The sequence below is a fragment of the Lathyrus oleraceus genome, chromosome 4 (genome assembly GCF_024323335.1).
Source record: "Lathyrus oleraceus cultivar Zhongwan6 chromosome 4, CAAS_Psat_ZW6_1.0, whole genome shotgun sequence".
Lineage (NCBI taxonomy): Eukaryota > Viridiplantae > Streptophyta > Magnoliopsida > Fabales > Fabaceae > Lathyrus > Lathyrus oleraceus.
In genome coordinates, this window is record NC_066582.1 from 354,003,936 (window position 1) to 354,026,410 (window position 22,475).

Sequence of the window (22,475 nt, forward strand, 5' to 3'; positions counted from 1 at the left end):
TTGCAAATATGTGAGCTGGTCTGTCCAAGCGCATCACAGTAATATTGGGGACATCATTCCACCATCTGACCACAATCATGGAAGCAAGCGTAGCAAGCGCATCTGCCATCCGATTATCCTCTCGAGGAATGTGATAAAATTCAACTTCTGTGAAGAATGTTGAAATCCTCCTTGCATAATCTCTATATGGGATGAGACCTGGCTGATTCGTCTCCCATTCACCCTTGATCTGATTAACAACCAGGGCCGAATCACCATACACATCTAGATACTTGATTCTCAAATCAATGCATTCTTCAAGTCCCATAATACAGGCTTCATACTCCGCCATATTATTCGTGCATTTGAAAGTTAGCCTTGCTGTAAACGGAATGTGCGAACCTTGAGGAGTAATGATCACTGCCCCAATTCCATTTCCATACTGATTAACAGCGCCATCAAACACCATCGTCCATCTAGAACCAGGTTCCGGACCTTCATCAAGTGTAGGCTCATCGCAATCTTTCATCTTCAAATATAGAATCTCCTCATCAGGGAAGTCATACTGAACAGACTGATGATCTTCGATCGGCTGGTGCGCTAAATGGTCAGCCAAGATACTACCTTTGATAGCTTTTTGAGCTCGATACTCAATATCATACTCAGACAACAACATCTGCCAACGGGCAATCCTCCCAGTTAAAGCAGGCTTCTCGAAAATATACTTAATTGGATCCATTCTGGATATCAACCAAGTTGTATGATTTATCATGTACTGGCGCAAACGCTTAACAGCCCAAGCCAAAGCACAACACGTCTTCTCAAGCATAGAGTACCGAGACTCACAATCAGTAAACTTCTTACTGAGGTAGTATATAGCAAATTCCTTCTTCCCTGATTCATCTTGTTGACCGAGTACAGAACCCATCGAGTCTTCAAGAACTGTCAAATACATGATCAGAGGTCTTCCTTCCACAGGCGGAGACAAGATCGGAGGTTCAGACAGGTACTCTTTGATACTGTCGAAAGCTTTCTGGCAATCCTTGGTCCAATCACGAGACTGATCTTTCCGAAGGAGCTTGAATATCACGCACATGTGGCAGTCATGTGGGATATAAATCTGGAAATGTAATTCAAGCGGCCAAGAAAACCTCGGACTTTCTTCTCAGTTTTGGGTGCAGGCATCTCTTGTATTGCTTTGACCTTTGCAGGATCCACATCAATACCTCTTTCACTTACCACAAAACCCAACAATTTGCCAGAACGGACTCCAAATGTACATTTGTTCGGATTCAGGCGAAGTCTAAACTTCCTCAAACGCTGAAAAAGCTTCAACAAATGCTCGACATGTTCAACTTCCGTTCGGGACTTAGCAATCATATCATCAACATAGACCTCTATCTCCTTGTGCATCATATCATGAAACAAGGTAGTCATAGCTTGTTGATACGTGGCTCCGGCGTTCTTCAAACCGAAGGGCATCACTCGATAACAGAATGTTCCCCAAGGTGTGATGAATGTTGTCTTCTCCATATCCTCTGGTGCCATCTTGATTTGATTATATCCGTAAAATCCGTCCATAAACGAAAAGACTTTGAATTTGGCTGTATTGTCTACCAACATGTCAATGTGTGGTAGAGGAAAATCATCTTTCGGACTAGCTTTATTCAAATCTCTATAATCAACGCACATACGGACTTTTCCGTCCTTCTTAGGAACAGGCACGATATTGGCCACCCATTGAGGATATGTAGAAGTCACCAGAAACCCCGCATCAATTTGCTTCTGAACTTCCTCTTTGATCTTCAGTGCCATATCTGGATGAGTTCTTCTGAGCTTCTGCTTCACAGGAACGCACTCAGGCTTCAAAGGCAGGAAATGTTGCACAATATCTGTATCTAAACCCGACATGTCTTCATAGGACCAAGCAAAGATATTTGAATATTCTCGTAGCAAACTGATCAAATCTTCCTTGACAGACCCTTCAAGAAGTGCCCCAATCTTCACCAGGCGAACACAATCCTCAGACCCCAAGTTGACTGTTTCCAAGTCTTCGAGATGCGGCTGAATGATCTTCTCTTCGTGCTCAAGGAGACGGGTAATCTCATCAGGAATCCCCTCGACGTCATCTTCCTCTGCCTCAAATACAGGGAATTCAAAATTGGGAGATGGCGTTGGATCATTATGTTCAAAGGGTTTTAGGATCAACCTGCATAATGATTTTGGTTAATGAAAAACTTTAGAATTTAAACAAGCAAACCATTATGCAGATGAAAAAGATTGCTTTTATTCTTGTTTTTATGGGTTTTTTGTGATCACTGATTTCATGCAAAAACAAAAAGTGAAAACAAAGGAAAAACAAATGTTTAACAATGCATTAATTGAATGAAAACATCATTGTATATATGCTTTGCCAACAATGTCATCACTTCTCCTTTTGGCATGGGAGAAGGGTTTCAAACAAAGTGAACAATTACTCTGATTTATGGATGACCGTAGGAACATCTACAACGACTCAATTGTGGCAGACACCACCAGGAATAACGAAGTTGTTCAGATCTTCTGCATCCTCTTCCAAGATGGCAGCAACTTCCTCCTCAGGTTGATCAGTATGGATGAATCCTCCACTCGTGAACAAACCTTGCTCATTAAATGCCCCAGAACAGTAGCCAATGCCATCCCGGGATCTGTTGTCTTCAAGCTCGATCACCTTCCCTAAACCAGCAACTGCACCACATTCAATGGCCAGCTTCGCATCTTTGTAGGAAGAAAATGAAGGAGACTTCTTCTCGATTGGTTCATCAATAGATAAAGCTTGGAACGGAGTTCCAACTTCGTCCTCAGCGTCAATGTACGAGAAAGAAGACAGATGGCTAACCAGGAGAGCCTTTTCTCCCCCTACTACAACCAGCTTCTGGTGTAGGGTGGATGTCACGGTGCCAACCTCGTGAATCCATGGTCTGCCTAAGAGACAGCTATAAGATGGGTGGATATCCATTACCTGGAAGGTAACTTGGAAATCACTTGGTCCAATTTTGATTGGGAGATCAACTTCCCCAATCACTGTCTTACGCGACCCATCGAATGCTTTCACAACAACACCACTCTGCCTCATGGGAGGCCCTTGATATGACAATCTGGAGAGTGTGGTTTTTGGCAATACATTTAGAGAAGATCCAGTGTCCACCAGCACATTGGACATTGCATCAGATTTGCAATTCATGGAGATATGTAATGCCATGTTGTGGTCTCTTCCCTCCTCAGGGAGATCAGCGTCACAAAAGCTCAAAGTGTTGCAAGCGGTAATGTTTGCAACAATACTATCAAATTGCTCAATGGTGACGTCGTGATCAACATACGCCAGATCCAAGACTTTCTGCAGAGCCTCCCTATGGGGTTCTGAATTCAGCAGCAGAGAAAGAATGGAAATCTTGGATGGCGTTTGTAGAAGCTGGTCTACAACGTTGTACTCACTCTTCCTGATGAGCCTCAGCATCTCATCAGATTCTTCATCTACAATGCCACTCGGGCCAACTGAAGAAACGGGAGTTTTTTGTACAGAGGAGGATGGTTTGGCAACATCACGTGCCTGATTCTGAATATTCACAGCTGTTCCTACAGGACGCTCAACAGTATCAGAAGCAACAGCCTTAGGAGGCGCAGAAAACACACGACCACTTCGGGTCAACCCACTTACATCAGCGACGTTGGTCACGGAAGTTGGAGGTAAAGGCACTTCTACCCCATCTTGCACAGCAACAGGGTTATATCTGAATGGTACGGCTCGGTCAGAGGAATAGGGCACAAGGCCTGCAGGTTTAATGACCAAAGAAGGGGAAGCCTTCGGCTTGCTGCTATCATAGCGGATAACAACAGGCTCAGGTAATTTGAACACTGGTGAAATCACATTCACCTCAGGCTCGTCTTCATCAACGTTGCAATTCTGCAGAATCTCAATGGTACCCTTATTCAACAGCTCTTGAAGTTCTCGGCGTACCTGGCTGCAACCCAAGCGGTTAACCGAGCAGACGCGGCACTTGTCATGGTTATGCTCTAAGTAGCTGTACTGACACAACAAACGATGTAATTCAACCAACGACTGCCTAATGTGGCTTACATATCTGACCTTGTACTTCCCAAGGCATTCCTGAACCACATTAACAGATTTCCCATGCGCAGGCAATGGGTTCTTGGTGACATTCGGGCCTGAATCTTCAAAACTCAAGATTCCACATCTCATAAGGTCTTGAACCTTAGTCTTGAGTGGGTAGCAATTCTCGATGTTATGACCCGGAGCACCGGAATGGTAAACGCAATGCTGATCTGGTTTATACCACCACTGTGGATTTGCAGGAATGGCAGGAGGATCCCTGGGAGAAACCAATTTCCTTTCCAACAAGGAAGGATAAAGCTCTGTATATGTCATAGGAATTGGATCGAAGTTGATCTTCTTCCTATCATAACTCAAGTTAGCTTGATTGGTTGTACTTCCACGAGGCTGGTAAGCCTGTTGCTGTGGACGATGTTGTTGCTGATACTGAGGTTGTTGATATTGTTGCTGATGCTGATATTGCTGATGTTGCTGAGCATTGTCTTTAAAGACAGGTGCTATATGAGCCACCTGGTGCTGATGACCGGCACGACGTGCAGGGTTCCTCTGAACAGAGGGTCTTCTATGCTTGGGATGGGATTGCACAGCATGTGCTTCCCCATCCTTCCTCTTAAACGCCCCATATCGTTTAGAAGAAGAGCTCTCATCTTTCGCCAATCGTCCTTCACGGACACCTTCCTCAAGACGCATCCCCGTGTTCACCATCTCGGTGAAATCAGAGGGAGCGCTTGCTACCATCCGCTCATAGTAGAATGAGCCAAGAGTCTTCAAAAAGATCTTGGTCATTTCTTTCTCCTCTAGCGGTGGAGTAATCTGAGCTGCCAGCTCTCGCCACCTCTGGGCGTACTCCTTAAAAGTTTCCTTATCCTTCTGTGACATGGACCTGAGTTGATCTCGGTCAGGCGCCATATCGATGTTATACTTATACTGCTTGACGAAGGCTTCGCCAAGGTCGTTGAAGGATCTGATATTGGCACTGTCTAAGCTCATGTACCATCTGAGCGCAGCACCGGACAGACTGTCTTGGAAATAATGAATCAGAAGCTGATCATTATCAGTCTGGGTAGACATCTTCCTGGCGTACATGACCAGGTGAGCGAGTGGACAGGTGTTCCCCTTATACTTTTCAAAGTCAGGTACTTTGAATTTAATCGGTATCTTCACACCGGGAATAAGGCACAACTCGGCAGCAGACTTGCCGAACAAATCTTTACCTCGAAGAGTCTTCAATTCCTTTCTCAGCTCAAGGAATTGGTCATTCATGGCGTCCATCTTTTCATAAACGTCCGGGCCCTCAGACGGCTCGGAGTGATAGATGGTGTCGTCTACCCTTGGCATGGTATGCACGACAGGAGGAGCGGCAACAGGGACCGGGCTAGATGCCGGCATATGAGCAAAAGTTGGAGCAGGCCGATCAGGCATAAAACCTGGAGGCATCCCCCAAGGGAACCCGGCTGGCATAGCGTTGGGCACCTGACGAGCACTGACTGGCACAGTCGAAGTGACGACCTCTGAGATGACCGTCCTCTGGGTAGGAGTTGCAGGCGGTTGAGCAGGTTGATTTTGAGCAGCGAGGAGTTGCTCCATCAAAGCGCCAAGTCTGGCGACCTCTTCTTTCAGTTCTCTGTTCTCTTGTTCTAGCTGCTCCATAACTCTCGCAGAATTGACTCGAGTATAATACCGGTGAGTCAGCTTGTCTTCAAAATAAATGAAGAACACAGAGTTAGGACAAGAAGACCAGAAACAAAGGGTACCTTCTTATGCAAAATGATGCGTGAAATGCTTGTGCAGATGCTTTGTTTATTTTCAAGGAACCCTTAGGGTATTATTTGCAATATTTTGAATAGTTAAAGCATTTTAATTTCTCACAGAAAATATTTCATTCAATATATCGAGACAAAGAAGTACAACATTTTTGATCATTACAAAGAGAAAAGGGAAATAAACATCCTATGGATCCCTAGAAGCTCGGGATGCTGGAAAACGAGAAGTACACAGCTTCTTGATCTCTCTATCATAGGCCGCTTCCATGTCTGCTTTCTCCTTTGCAAGTCGATCATACCTCCTCTTCCAGAATTTGGAAGACTGATGAAGCAGAGAGGTCCAAGTGTCGTTCGGATCGTCGATCACTCGATGCTCGAGGAACTCAATCATAGCGTCCTTCTCCTTAAGTTGCTGAAGCAATTCTTCTCTTTCACGGATCCAAGCACGTGAAAGGTCTTCTTCTCTCAACTCCTCTACACGTTGGGTAGGGAGGGTTGAAGGCCCAGCCACATCCAACGGTGTAGGTCTCGGGTGATCATATGGCATCAAGTATACGACAGCTCTCTGTCTGACCCAAGAGGTGTATGGCTCCAAAGCAATGCAGTTCTTTGGACCCAACTCGTTCCTACTCTTCTTGTGAATACTGCGCCAAGCACGGACAAATCTGGCTTTCAGGCCTTGGGGATCTTTACCCTCCTGGAAGAACACACCTTCTAACAGAATGTTATGAGGTTTATCCTTCAGGGGGAACCCAAGCTGACGTCGTGCGAGAATAGGATTCTAGCTGATCCCACCACATGTACTAAGAAGAGGCACATTAGGGAATTCACCACAATAGTCAATGATCTGGACGGTATCATACACACGATCATACCAAGAGATATCATCATTAGTGAGAGACATGAGTCTCTGAGACCACCGTAGACATCCCTTGTTCTCCTTGAAAGCAACTGTCTGCGGCAAGTGCAAAATAAACCACTTGTATAGCAAAGGTAGACAGCAGACAATAACTCCTCCACCCTTTGCGTTCCTCAAATGCAAAAAGACATAGACATCGCCCAACAAAGTCGGAACGGGATTAAGAACTGAGAAGATCCTAATGGCGTTCATGTCGACGAACTTGTCGAAGTTGGGAAACAACACCAATCCATAGATGAGCAGCACAAACAAAGCCTCAAAGGCATCCTCACTCATGGCCTTCCCGTAAAAGGTAGCTTGAGCAATGAGGAACTCGGAAGGAAAACCCTGAATTCCGCCTTTGGTAGCCAGATTAGCCCTAATCAAATCTTCATCTATGTGCAACAAGTTGGCAATCTCTCGAGCAGTCGGAATACTCTCTAAGCCACTGAACGGCACTTGATCCAGAATCGGAATCCCAATGAGATGAGAATACTCCTCAAAGTTGGCAACAGTTGGAAGTCCGGAAATGAGAAGCAATGATACAGAGGATCATAAAACTGGGCTAGAGTACTCATCAAACTCTCGTCAACCTGAGTAGTCAGCAGAGGCAGAAGCTTCCCATATCGAGCTTTGAAACCCAAGGGATCTAATACATAAGATGTCAGATTCCTTAACTCTTTTACATCGGGCTGTCTAAAGTTGTACTTCTTCGTATGCCTTTTTGGTCTTTCCATGTCTGAAAATTTTGCAAATAAACCCTATTAAGTTCCTTGAAATTTTTTTTTTTTTTTGATGACATGAAGTGCAGATGAATGCATGAATGCATGAATGCAACAATCACACTCAAGGATCAAACAAGTCACACCAAACAAAGGTCATGGGAAAGCTCATTGTATCCCTAATATCAATCATCCATTTTGGTGGATTTAGGTTTTCACCTTATCGACACCCAAGTTCCATTGATATTAACGGTACATGAACCGGCTCGAACATCCTTAATATCAACCATCCGTTTTGGGGGATTTAGGTTTTATACCTGATCAACGCCCAGGTTCCATTGATATTAAGATTGTTTGAACGACTCAACCACGAATCACGGGTTTGCTGAGAGTCACGAGCATGGAGTTTCGGTTAAGAACCACCCAAAGGGAGTGTACTAGGGTTTAAACCTGCCAGACATGTTCTATCAGAGGTTCCCATAATCATCGTTCCATCTTTCGAATATTATCGGAGGAACGAATACTCGTATTCCAAAAATATTCTCAAGAGAAACTCTTATGAGTGTAGTATCGCGTAACAATCGCATCAGAACTTACATCTGAACGACCTCCGCACTACGTCCTAAAAATAGGCCAAAATGGGTTTGGTAAACTATGGTCCTTGGCTTCTGCGGCACATGATTGAAAGAATAATGCCTAACCACAAATAACTTGTGTGACATTATTAATCCAACATGACCTCCACCAAGTGAATGGACTCGCAAGTCAACTGGCTAAGGAATACTCCACACCAGTCAACAAGACTATGCCATTCTCCTATCCTAGAGTGCACTCGAGTTCGGGTATAGAACTCATCTCACGGATCACCAAAGCAAACAACAATTGTATATCAAGCAATTCAAACATTACAATCAATACAGTTATCCTAAATTGTACAAAAATATGTCATATAACAAATAACAATATATCACACAACAAGGGTGAAAAGTAGGCAATACCACCAAGGATTTTGTTTCCCCAGTGGAGTCGCCACTTTTCTGTAGCGGTGTATTCGTCGCTATATGATTTATTGATTAAACCAAAAGCAAAGCATACAAAGAATCGAGTCGCCACCGCACTTTTATTTATCCAAAGGACTGGCTAAAAAGCGAACAAAAGCCTAAGAAGTTTTACACATAGAAAACTAATGAAAAGATCAGAGAGTCTGGGTAAGGGGTAAATTACGCAATGGGAAGGTGTTAGGCACCCACTACGTCCTAGGTACTCCTAGGGAGCCCTTTTCACACTTGTTGTATAAAATTGTTATTTGTTATGAAATATTTATTGTGCAAACATGATTGGGATGATGAGAAAAGAATATACAAGTTAATTATTTTTGTGTTTGAACGGATGAACCCGTTGCCTACGTACCTTCCATCAAAGGTAAGGATCAAAACGCCGTAGTTAGGCTAAAAGATTTCCAAAAGTTAGTGGATTTAATTTTAAACACAAGCCTTAAGGTCCTACGTTATCCACGGGAGAAAACTCAACCTTATGAAACAACGAGTCCACCATGTGAGAAAAGCTTCAACTTGCTAGTGAGGGGTTAACCCTATAATAAGCAAGGAAGACTTACAATTCAATCAACTAAGGACAAATAGGTGAGATTAACATCAACCAACTAGGATAAATCAAACATATGGCTAATGTATGAAAACTTAACAAGAATGGACAAAGCCACAAAACCATTGAATGGGTGAAATTAATTGATTATGATTATTCACAAAAGGAGGGTCAAAGTATGATTAAGATTGATTCAAAAAGAAGTATTATGAAATAGAGTTTGAAAAATCAAGGACTTAGGGTCCAGGTTTCTAATTTGAAAGCATGAAGATGTTTGCACAATATTTATCTCAAGTTTTGAAAGCAATGTGTGAAAAGGTTTAGGACACAGAGGGATGAACGGATAAAGATGGAGTGTAAAACTTCCTAGAAGGTTCACCTCTTGAAATCATATAGAAGATGACTCAAGTGTGTCCTTTGGAATAGGCAATGAGCGATAACAAACAAGCAAAGCAAAGGAAGAAAGTCAACAAAGGCGGATACCGGATGCCAATCACTGGGCTTATACCAATCTCCTAAAACAGAACTGGATATCAGAGGCCACTCTATGGACTTATACCAATCTCCTCAACAAGAAATAAAAAAAAAGTGGATACCTGTCGCGGCGGGATTTTTCACGAGATTAAGTATTGATTGAACTTAACTCGTTTGAAAAATATTTTAAATGCAAGAGTCTCCACCGTCTTTTATTTTATCCAAAAAGAGGAAGGGAAAAATAACGATAAATCCCTTTAGAGTTACGGGTTCGGGGGTTGGTTATGCAAAGGGAAGGTATTAGCACCCTCTACATCTGCGGTACTCCACAGGAACCTTTTTGCTTATGTTTATGTGAATGCTTTGCTTTTTTCGCTTTGATCGTTTGATTGGGGAGATGAGAAAAGAACTTGATTTTATTGCTTTTTGGACTCGATAAAGTCGTAGACTTCATGCCTACGTATCTCCAAGGCGCAATGGAGAAATCAGAATCCACGTAGTTCTCCCAAAAGAAAAGGGGAAAGTCTGTTTTGTTGATTTTAGATTGGCGTGTCTTGCCATCTCTTGCTCGACCTAGGCGGGAGGCTTCGAGACTGACACGTCCTTTTGAAAATGTTTTTAAACTGAAAAGCCAAAGTTGGCAAAAGATTTGAATGAGCCTAAACCCTGAAACAATACATAAATGAGCTCATTATAAGGAAGCCCAAGAGTAAGCTTGTGAGTGTGTGAAAAGGGTTTCTTTAAACGGCGACCGTTGGAATCACATCGGGTTTCTCTTTTATGGATTTTTCGATTTTTTAACATAAAACGTGAACAATACGATTAAACACACAATACAGAACATAAAAAATGCGAGAAAGTAAATTATTACAACACAGTTAGCTATGAATAGTTAATATTACGAATAGTTAGTGGAGTTAATCGAGCTGAAACTGAAACGAAACGGTTAGTAGCAACATAGACAAATATAAAAAACAATATAAACATTTACTTTAGACAAAATAAACATTTGATATAAATAAACATTTAATTAAAATAAACATTTAAACAAATAATTAATTTAACTAACATTTAAATAAAACATATATGCAAAATAATAATAAAAGATAAACAATATTTAGTAAACAAAAGTATATATATATATATATATATATATATATATATATATATATATATATATATATATATATATATATATAGACAAATAATATATAATAGACAAAAATAATATATATATATATATATATATATATATATATATATATATATATATATATAGACAAATAATATATAATAGACAAAATAATATATATATATATATATATATATATATATATATATATATATATATATATATATATATTATATATATATATATATATATATATATAATATATATATATATTATATATATATATATATATATATATATATATATATATATATATATATATATATATATATATATATATATATATATTATATATATATATATATATATATATATATATATATAACAATAATTATAATAGACAAAGATAATATATATATATATATATATATATATATATATATATGTATATATATATAATATATATATATATATATTTATTTATTTAGATATATAATAGACAAAAATAATATATATATATATATATATATATATATATATATATATATATATATTTAGATAAATAATATATTAAAACACATGTCGGCAAGCCGGAACTTTGCCGATTTCAGAGATAAGTGAAGAATATTACCTTGTGTGAAGAGGATGAACTTCTGATCGTCCAAATGATCGACCGAAAGCTGGAAACCGTCACCGACGCAGTGCTGACTGCCTTCGTGAGTACCTGACTTCAACGTCGCTTTTGATCGGTGAAACGACGCCGGAATGAAATGAACCTTGGATATTTGTGACCTGGACTCAACGAACTTCAAAGATATGAAATCGGTTTTGTGTTTCGGTGAATAATCGGGACGATTTTGGGTTACCGAAAATGAAGAACAAGTGAAATACGGTAATGCTTTTGAAAAAATATTTCTTTTCAATTCTCTGTTTCTCTCACCACACGTTTTTTCCTTACTGATCCACTCTTCTTCTTTTCTTACTAACAACATCTATATATATATTTAGATTACTTAAACAATAGGAAACCAAAAAAATATCTAACATAAATTAATAATATATATATTTAGATTACTTAAACAATAGGAAACCTAAAAAAATATCTAACATAAATTAATAATATATATTTAGATTACTTAAACAATAGAAAACCTAAAAAAATATCTAACATAAATTAATAATATATATTTAGATTACTTAAACAATAGGAAACCTAAAAAAATATCTAACACAAATTAATAATATATATTTAGATTACTTAAACAATAGGAAACCTAAAAAAATATCTAACATAAATGAATAATATAATTTATATATTATATAATAATAATAATAATAAACTAATATAATATTAATCCTAATTAAATAAACTAATTAACAATTAAACACAATTAATATTAAGCACAAATAATATTAAACGGCACACGATTAAAATACGATAAAATCGAGCGACACGAACGCGATAAAAATGATGACAATTTGCACAGCAAAACAAACAAATTGATAAAACCAATAAACCAGTAAACCGGTAAACCAGTAAAATCAACAACACGACTCAAACAGACTCGATTAAATCACACGGCACAACACGTAATTAAATAAACAACCCTAGGAAATAATAAAATCAACACGACATCACGAAAACGCTGACAAACACAATCACAAATAATCGGACAATACGAAAACTCTAATATATTCGAAATACAGTCAAAATACCGACAAACAAACAATTAAATAGATAAAAACGCACAAAACCTAATCGAAGCGATGCCACACACAAAAGAGATAAGAGAGATAAATACGAGGCAACGATATCGGCCAGGTTTTGCTAAAACAACGAAATACAACACGGTAAGCAACGAAAACACACAAAACCTAATCAAACCAGTTGTCACGCGAAGTTTAAGAAATTGAGATGAATACGAGACAACGAGATTAATCAAGATGTGGTCAACAAAGCCAAAGTCAAATTTTGGGGTGCGACAGATGCCCCTATTTAATTAACTTAGGCCAGATAGCCGGAGGCTATCGAATGGCGTAAGGTAATTAAATATGACAAACGCCACAAAATTTGACCGCAAATGCATGTATGCATGATGCAAAAGACAGACAGACACAGAGACGCAGGAGTGCAAACTCTACTGGGGAAGGACATACACCGACTCAATGCATGAAGGTAAACACTGAGAATACTCAGCTGGGGAAGATTCACTACCTATTCATAGATGGAAAATAGGAGGAAAAGAGATATCGACTCAATGTTGACGATACATCACTATCTCATAGATGAAAGTGGGAAAAGATCAATATAACAAGAGTACTGATGTGACAGTACATTACCAACTCAAAGATGGAGGTAACAGAAAAGATGAATACAACCTCAAGGATGAAGGTATAACAAGGGCATAATAAGAATCGAACTGCGTTAACTCATGGTTGACAGCTCACTACCCACTCATTGATGAGGTAAACAGGACATGCCAACTCAAAGTTGAAGGCAAGCTTCAAAAGATTGATAATAACACTGCTAGGGAAATCAAATTCCAACTCATTGATGATGGTGTAGATGAAGAATCAGATCTAAGGATCATTGTGCAGACTTACAGTTGAATGCACACTACCAACTCATTGATGAGGTAGACAGAGAAACGCCGACTCAAAGTTGAAGGCAACCACCGATTCATTGACAAAGGTGTTTAAAAGAATTTAGAACATATTCTCCTGGAGATGTTTATCATTACCGACTCAAAGATGACGGTGGAAGGACAAAATGTACCTGACTCATAGATGAAGGTACTCCATCAATCTCAAAGACGAAGATGGAATCAGAAGTTATCTGTGCAGACTCGAAGATGAAAGCACATTATCAGTTCAACAAGGATCAAACGTACCCTACTCATAGATGAAGGTACTCCATCAACTCAAAGACGAAGATGGAATCACAGGAAAATTGTGCAAGCTCAAAGATGAATGCACCTTACCAGCTCATAAATGATGGTACTTCACCAACTCAAAGACGAAGGTGGAATCAAAAGAAACTTGTGCTAACTCAAGGACGAAAGTATGCTACGTACCTAACTCATAGATGAAGGTACTCCCTCAACTCAAAGATGAAGATGAAATCATAAGGAACTTGTGCAAACTCAAAGTTGAAAGCACACTACCAGCTCATAGATGAAGGCACTCCACCAACTCAAAGATGATGATGGAATCAGAAGTCGTTTGTGCAGACTCAAAAGATGAAAGCACACACGTACCTAACTCATAGATGAAGGTACTCCATCGACTCAAAGTTGAAGATGGAATCAGAAGAAATTATGCAGACTCAAGGTTGAAAGCACACTACCAGCTCATAGATGAAGGCAGATTTATGGAACTTTTTTGTAAAAATGTTATCAACTCATGGATGGAGATAGTGATTAGTTTGATGTTATTTTTGTGGATAACAACAGGTTACTACTCATGGATGTAGGTAACTTAAGCTTTTGGAATGGACACCAACTCAAAGACGAAGGTACATAAAACTTGTCATGTCTTTTACTGTATCATTGAATGAGAGTCACAAAAGACTAATTGCAGCCTTCTTTTATTGGGTAATATCTGAATATTATCTGGAGATACGAAGTTCAAACTAGGATAGAACTAGAATGAATCGGTCAAACAAGACTTCAACTGAAGAGGAATGAACTCATCAGGATTTACAACTGAAACAACCATCATCCACGAGGCATAGATCTCTGTGGGGAACAAGATTAATAAAAGGTATTTTGCTGCTTATGGGGATACTCTACATGGAGAGATTGACCCAACCCACGACATAAAAAAGCAAAAGGGTGCATATGAATGCAAGCATGATATGTCACAGATATGTATGAATATTTAGTAATGAATGCATGATAGACAGACAAAACTAGGAATAACTGGAAATGTTAACAGTTGCACAAGGATTCGCTGAGGAGTTATACAGGAACTTGTTGGAGATTTGTACTGAGATTCGCTGGGGAGTAGTACAAAGACTTGCTGGGGAGTTGTATTTGAGCATAACAATCAGGCTTCTTATGAAAAGTTCGTCTCTGCTGAGGTTTCTGTAGAAGAATGGAGATGCCTTCTACTTCAAAAATACAGGAGATCCCCTGTGGTTTTTGAATTCATGAGGTATATGAGGATTGGACCTTTCTGAGGACTCCGCTGGGGATAAAGTTCGCTGGGGATAGGTGGCATCTTTCCAGGGAATAAGAATATAGGGGAAATCCATCCTTGATTTTTTTGCTTTAATTATCATGGAGACTTTCTGTATCTGAAGACTCTGCAGGGGATTATGGTGTCTGATATCTGGTTATGAGATCTTTCCTCTAGGAGACTCTACCGGGGAACAGTGATGTCTGACCTTTGAATGTAAATGAGAATTCAGGAGGAATCCTGTAATTCTTGAATTTGCTTAAAATGCAACACACTCTTCTTTACTACAAAACATTACTGAGGAGGAGACATATCCTTCTATTGAATGGACAGAGAACAACAGGAGATTCCCTGTAGTTTCTGAATATCAACTTTCTTCACTCGCTGAGGGATGGAGACCTCTGTATTACTCCTGCTCGGGGAAATCAAAGCTTCCTTCTCATCCTCTGTTGGGGACATTGTTGATCCCTCCTTAATAAATTACTGGGGAAATACCTGTAGTAATCCCATAGGCCAAATCTGTAACTTAAAACCTGGATCAAAGTCTTCATGATCAATTAACCGGGGAGTCTTCATGATCAATTAAATTGGGGAGTCTTCATGCCCCAAGTGAAGGGAATAAACTTCTTGAAATATTTCTTGCATGATCTCTTGAGGAAAACTAGGAAGCATAGCTGGGGATATCCAAAATCACAACCTCTGCTGGAGAAATATTACTGCCAAGACACCTGTGGAGATTTTTTTCATCATATACATATAAGGATAGTAATATGAACATGTCTAGTTGGAATCACATGATTTTAGAATTACTGGGACCACATGTCTCAATCCTTTTATTGATGTCCACAAATCAAAATAAATAATCTTTATATTTTTCAAAAACTGTTTTTTAATTCAAAACTTTTGTTTCAAAACATATCTGTCAAAGTAAAAGAACTTTCGTAAATTGAAATGAAAATTAAGAGTGTCAAGAAATATAGAAAGGCTCAAATTGATTTGATAGGATGGTAATCAGCCAACAACGTGATTCCATAGATCTTTACAAATTGGAAAATGGTAATTTCGTGGAAAAAGGGTACGTTGAACTACAATGACATCATTCTCTCTTCCACTTTTGACCTGTATTGCAGCCTTGAGAAAGTTGGAGAACTGTTGAAAATATTCTGATACTTCAATGATCTTATCTCTGTTATGCAGTTACTTGCCTGAAATCCCTAACTTTTGCCTAGATTGCCCTTTCGGGTTTTCAATCTACCGGGATAATATTCTCTTTGTTTTTTTATGTCTCTAATTTCTGCTTGGACCGCCCTTTCAGGTTTTCAGTCCACCGAGACGCTCATTTTTGCCTAAGCCGCCCTTTCGGGTTTTCAACTTAGCGAGTTGTTCTTTTCATTTTTTAGGCGAAGTATTTCTTGACTGCATCTGTATTCACGGGACGTGGAAGCTCTTCACCATCCATGTTTGTAAGAATTAAAGCACCGCCTGAGAAGGCTTTCTTGACAACATAGGGTCCTTCATAGTTAGGAGTCCACTTGCCCCTAGAATCATTGTGAAATAGTATCATCTTCTTGAGCACAAGGTCACCCTCTTTGAATTCTCTCGGCTTAACCTTCCTATCAAATGCCTGCTTCATTCTCTTTTGATATAACTGTCCATGGCACAAGGCAGTCATTCTTTTTTCTTCAATCAAATTCAACTGATCGTATCTGCTTTGACACCATTCAGCCTCTGACAACTGAGTTTCCATTAGTATCCTCATTGATGGAATTTCAACCTCTATCGGTAACACAGCTTCCATACCGTATACAAGTGAAAATGGGGTTGCCCCAGTTGAAGTACGGACTAATGTTCTATATCCGTGTAGTGCAAAAGGCAGCATTTCATGCCAATCTTTGTAGGTAACAACCATCTTTTGAATGATCTTCTTGATATTCTTATTTGCAGCTTCAACTGCCCCATTCATCTTGGGACGGTAAGGAGAAGAGTTGTGATGCTCGATCCTGAAACTTTCACATAATTCATCCATCATTTTGTTGTTCAGATTGGAGCCATTGTCAGTGATGATCTTGTTTGGAATGCCATATCGGCAAATGAGATTATTTTTGATGAATCTGACCACCACTTGCTTTGTCACCTTTGCATACGAAGCTGCTTCCACCCATTTGGTGAAGTAATCAATTGCCACGAGAATGAAACGGTGTCCGTTGGAAGCTTTGGGTTCAATCATACCGATCATGTCAATGCCCCACATTAAGAATGGCCAGGGAGCAGAAATCACATTCAAAAAGGTTGGTGGTACATGAACCTTATCAGCGTAGATCTGACATTTGTGACACTTCTTTACAAATTTGCAGCAATCTGATTCCATGGTCAACCAGTAGTAACCAGCTCTCAACATCTTTCTTGACATAGAGTGGCCGTTTGCATGAGTACCAAAGGACCCTTCGTGAACTTCTTTCATCAACATTTCTGCTTCCTTTTTGTCAACACATCTGAGTAAGACCATGTCATAATTCCTCTTATAGAGCATATTCTGATTAAGGAAGAAACTGCCTGACAATCTTCTCAAAGTCTTTTTATCTTTTTCTGTTGCTCCAAGAGGATACTCCTGAGTCTGAAGGAAATGCTTGATATCGTGGTACCATGGTTTATCATCAAAACTGGCCTCAGCTGTAAACACATGTGCTGGTCTATCAAGTCGCTTGATCACAATTCTGGGTACTTCGTTTGGAAAACCCACTTGATACATTGAAGACAACGTAGCTAGAGCATCCGCCATATGATTCTCATCCCGAGGAATGTGATGCAATTCAACCTTGGTGAAGAAAGTCAACAATCTTCTTGCATAGTCTTTGTATGGGATCAAGCCAGGGTGGCGTGTTTCCCATTCTCCTTTGATCTGATTGATAACTAACGCTGAGTCAACATAAACAGTAAGATTTTTGATGCGGAGGTCAATGGCTTCTTCAAGACCCATGATACAGGCTTCATATTCAGCAATGTTGTTTGTACATTCAAAGAAAATTCTTGCCGTGAAAGGAATATGAGAACCTTCTGGAGTGATAATGACTGCACCTACTCCATGTCCATAATTGTTGGAAGCTCCATCAAATACTAAACCCCATTGAGAATCTGGTTCAGGTCCTTCTTCAGGAAGTGGCTCTTTACAATCTCTGGATTTTAGGAACATGACATCTTCATCAGGAAACTCATCCTCATTATCATCGTGATCTTCAACGGGTTGGTGAGCAAGGTACTCAGCCAACACACTGCTCTTGATAGCTTTCTGGGTATGATACTCAATGTCGTATTCTGATAACAGCATCTGCCATCTGGCAATCTTACTAGTGAGTGCAGGCTTCTCAAAAATGTACTTAATTGGATCCATTTTGGATATCAACCAAGTGGTGTGACTTAACATATACTGCCTCAATCTCTTAGCAGCCCAAGCCAATGCACAACATGTCTTCTCGAGTAAGGAGTATCGTGATTCACAGTCAGTAAATTTCTTGCTTAAGTAGTAAATGGCATGCTCTTTCTTTCCAGTTTCGTCTTGTTGACCCAGAATACAGCCCATAGAATTCTCAAGCACTGTCAAATACATAACCAACGGTCTTCCAGCAACAGGTGGTAACAAGATAGGAGGCTCTATGAGGTACTCTTTGATACTGTCAAATGCTTTCTGACAATCCTCTGTCCAAACACAATTCTGACTCTTTCTCAGCAATTTGAAGATAGGTTCACAAGTGGCAGTCATGTGAGAAATAAACCGGGATATGTAATTCAATCGTCCTAGAAAACCTCTCACTTGCCTTTCGGTTTTTGGTGCGGGCATCTCTTGGATAGCTTTTACTTTATCTGGATCAACTTCAATGCCTTTTTGGCTGACAATGAAGCCCAAGAGTTTACCTGACCTGACGCCAAAGTGCATTTGTTCGGATTGAGGCGAAGACGGAACTTCCTCAATCGTTGAAACAGCTTCAATAGATCTACTAAGTGACCTTCTTCTGAACGAGACTTCGCGATCATGTCATCCACATAAACCTCAATCTCTTTGTGCATCATGTCGTGAAAGAGCGTTGTCATGGCTCGCTGGTAAGTAGCACCTGCGTTCTTCAACCCAAACGGCATCACTTGATAACAGAATGTTCCCCATGGTGTTATGAATGTAGTTTTTTCCATGTCTTCGGGAGCCATTTTGATCTGGTTATACCCGGAGAATCCGTCCATGAAGGAGAATATGTCAAACTTTGCTGTATTGTCTACCAACATGTCAATGTGAGGCAGGGGGAAATCATCCTTTGGGCTTGCTCTATTTAAGTCACGATAGTCGACACACATTCGTACCTTCCCGTCCTTCTTAGGAACTGGCACAATATTTGCTATCCACTCTGGATACACTGAAGTGGCAAGAAAACCAGCATCTATTTGCTTCAGAACTTCTTCCTTAATTTTGACGGCCATATCTGGATGTGTTCTTCTTAATTTCTGTTTGACCGGTGGACATTCTGGATTCAAAGGTAGCTTGTGCTCTACGATGTCAGTGTCGAGATCAGGCATATCTTGATAAGACCAAGCAAACACATCTACATACTCTTTCAACAGGCTGATCAATTGCTCCTTGACCTGTGGGGATAACAATGCTCCAATTTTGACTTCTTTCACATTTTCTTCCGAACCCAAGTTGACTATTTCCAAAGGCTCCTTGTATGGTTGAATAGTGTCTTCTTCATTTTCAAGCTGGCGGGCGACCACTTCTGGAATCCCATCCCACTCTTCCTCTTCAGCTTCGAATACAGAATGTTCAAAGCTGGGAGAGGGCATGATGTCATTGTGTTCAACGGGTTTAAGTAACCTGTACAAACAATTGTTTTTAGAGGACTGACCATGACATGCAAAAATGTGTTCTTTTTAAGGTTTTTTTTTTGTGTTACCATTTTCTGAAAAAGTTGAAAAGATAAAAGGACACAAGTGTATAGGAAAACAAAAGATCTTTTTCATGGATAGTATGTTTTTGACAAAAGTGCCCATTTTACAAAATTAATGCTTCGCGCTTTGGGCTAAAGCGGAAGATTTTTGAAAACTGAAAAGCTTAATTACTTTGATATGTGGACACAATGTGGGATGTCAACTGCGGTCCAGTTCTTCATAACTACTCCTGGTGTCACAAATCTGGGGCCTTCGTCTTCTGTCTTTCCCTCAAAAGTATCCTCCTCAACTGCTACCATGTTGATAAACCCACCACTGTGAAAGATATCTTTGAAAGGTCTCACCACTGAAGTATGCACTTGTTTTCCATCAACAAAGCCTAATCCTGCATGGTTAACGTTTTCTGGCAACTCTATCACCTTGCCCCACATTTCTGTAGGACCTGTCTTGACAATCTGCTGGGCGTCTTTGAATGACGCGATTGAACCTTCACTTTTCTTGTAATCATCGATGGTCAGGGCCTAAAATGGAGTTTGAACAGCCGTCTCGTCTACTTCTATCACACTAAACGATGAAAGGTGGCTAATCAGCATAGCCTGCTCCCCATTAACCGTCACTATTTGCCCATTCTTGACAAACTTTAACTTTTGGTGTAACGTGGATGTAATGGCACCCGCCTCATGAATCCATGGGCGTCCGAGCAGACAGCTATAAGCTGGCACTACGTCCATAACCTGGAAAGTGATCTGGAATACGTGTGGTCCAATACCAATAGGCAAATCAACTTCTCCAATGACTGTTTTTCTTGATCCATCGAACGCTTTCACAATAATTCCGCTGTGCCGCATTTTCCCCCCTTTGTACTTTAGCTTCAACAAGGTAGACTTGGGCATGACATTCAGAGATGAACCGGTGTCAATTAGGATATTAGACAAAGAATCCCCTTGACAATTGGCTGAGATATGGAGAGCGAAGTTGTGATTCTTTCCTTCTTCTGGCAGTTCTTCATCACAAAAGCCTAAGCCATTGCATGAAGTGATGCTGCCTACAACATTGTTGAACTGCTCTACTGTTATATCCTGTTCTACAAAGGCTTGATCAAGCACCTTCAGTAGTGCTTCTCTGTGGACAGCTGAGTTCAATAATAAGGACAGGATCGAGATTTTTGACGGTGTCTGTAGCAACTGATCTACCACTTTGTAGTCACTGAGCTTGATAATTCTGAGTAGTTCATCTGTTTCTTTGTCAAGGGTTGAATTGCTTGTTTGCCCTTCTGCTTCTCTTGTCACTAGTACCACGACTACTGGATCTTTCTCAACATTTCTACTTGGGATAACCGGCGGAGCGAACACGCGGCCACTGCGCGTCATTCGGCTATTTGCTGCGATATTGGTAACTGAGGCTAAGGTTTTAATCTCGACCTCTTTACCGTTCTCAATAATAGTTGCTGCATAGCGGTAGGGGGCCGCTTTATCTAAAGTGTAAGGCATTGGGCCCGGATGGCAAATCACCACCGGCTCCCTCGGATGATAAGCTATCTCTACTTTCTCTGGAATGTTGAAGCAAGGAATGATGACATTCACTTCTTGTTCTTGTGATTCTGGAGAACTCACTTGTCTAGAAATCTGAATCAAACCCTGATCAAGGACGCCTTGCAAATCATCTTGAATCTTCCTACAACCTCTTGAATTGACTGAACATGTACCACATATCTGGTGGTCATGTTGGAATAGACCATGAGCACATAAAACAGAATGAATTTCAACCAAAGACCGCCGAATCTCCTTTATCTTCGTAACACGTTGTTCATTGAGACAAACTTCTATATTGTTCACTGATGAAGGACCATGACTTGGCATTGGATTGTCCTTCACATTGGGACCCATGTTCTTGAAGGTCAGGATACCTGCTCTTGTCAACTTCTGTACTTCCAACTTTAAAGCAAAAAAGTTGTCTAAGTCATGACCTGGAGCATTCTGATGAAAGGGACAAGATACCTCTGGCTTATACCACCAAGGTAGCACTTCTGGTACAAGAGGTCGTGGTCGTGGTTGCACAAGGTTTTTAGTGATCAAAGCTGGATACAATTCTGCTTATGACATTGGAATTGGATCAAAATTGGTTCTTCATTGCTACTGTGGTGGACGTTGTTGTAACTGATGTTGATGTTGTTGAGGTTGATGTTGTTGCTGATACTGAGTATTCTGTTGGAAGCGGTTGGTACGCTACTGAGGGTATTGGACTTGAACTGGAGCGGAAGTGATTACTGGAGTCACGACTGCTATATGTTGGTGTTGGGAATGGTAAGGATAATTGATCCTTCTTGGATGATTATAGGACACAACATTAGTTTCTTGTTCCTTCTTTTTCATAAAACCGCCGTACCTCTTTGCCCCGCTTGAAGATGAACTTCCTTCTCTGACTAGACGCCCTTCTCGAACTGCTTCCTCTAAACGGACTCCCATGTTTACGATGTCAGTAAAGTCTGTAGGAGCGCTTGCAATCATCCTCTCGTAATAAAAAGTATCAAGAGTCTTTAAGAACACTTTCGTCATCTCATTTTCTTCCATAGGTGGAACAACCTGTGCTGCAATTTCGCGCTACCTTTGCGCGTATTCACGGAATGTCTCCTTTTCTCTTTGTTGCATGGACCTCAACTGATCTCGGTCTGGCACATTATCAAGGC

At 40.1% G+C, this 22,475-nt stretch overlaps 1 protein-coding gene across 1 annotated transcript; it reads right to left on the minus strand.

The window, feature by feature from the left end:
• Positions 1 to 20,310: 20,310 nt before the first annotated feature.
• LOC127137400 (uncharacterized) lies at positions 20,311 to 21,675 on the minus strand. The gene has a single exon (XM_051063866.1). It carries the CDS (start codon positions 21,673 to 21,675, stop codon positions 20,311 to 20,313), a length of 1,365 nt encoding a protein of 454 aa, XP_050919823.1.
• Positions 21,676 to 22,475: the final 800 nt, after the last annotated feature.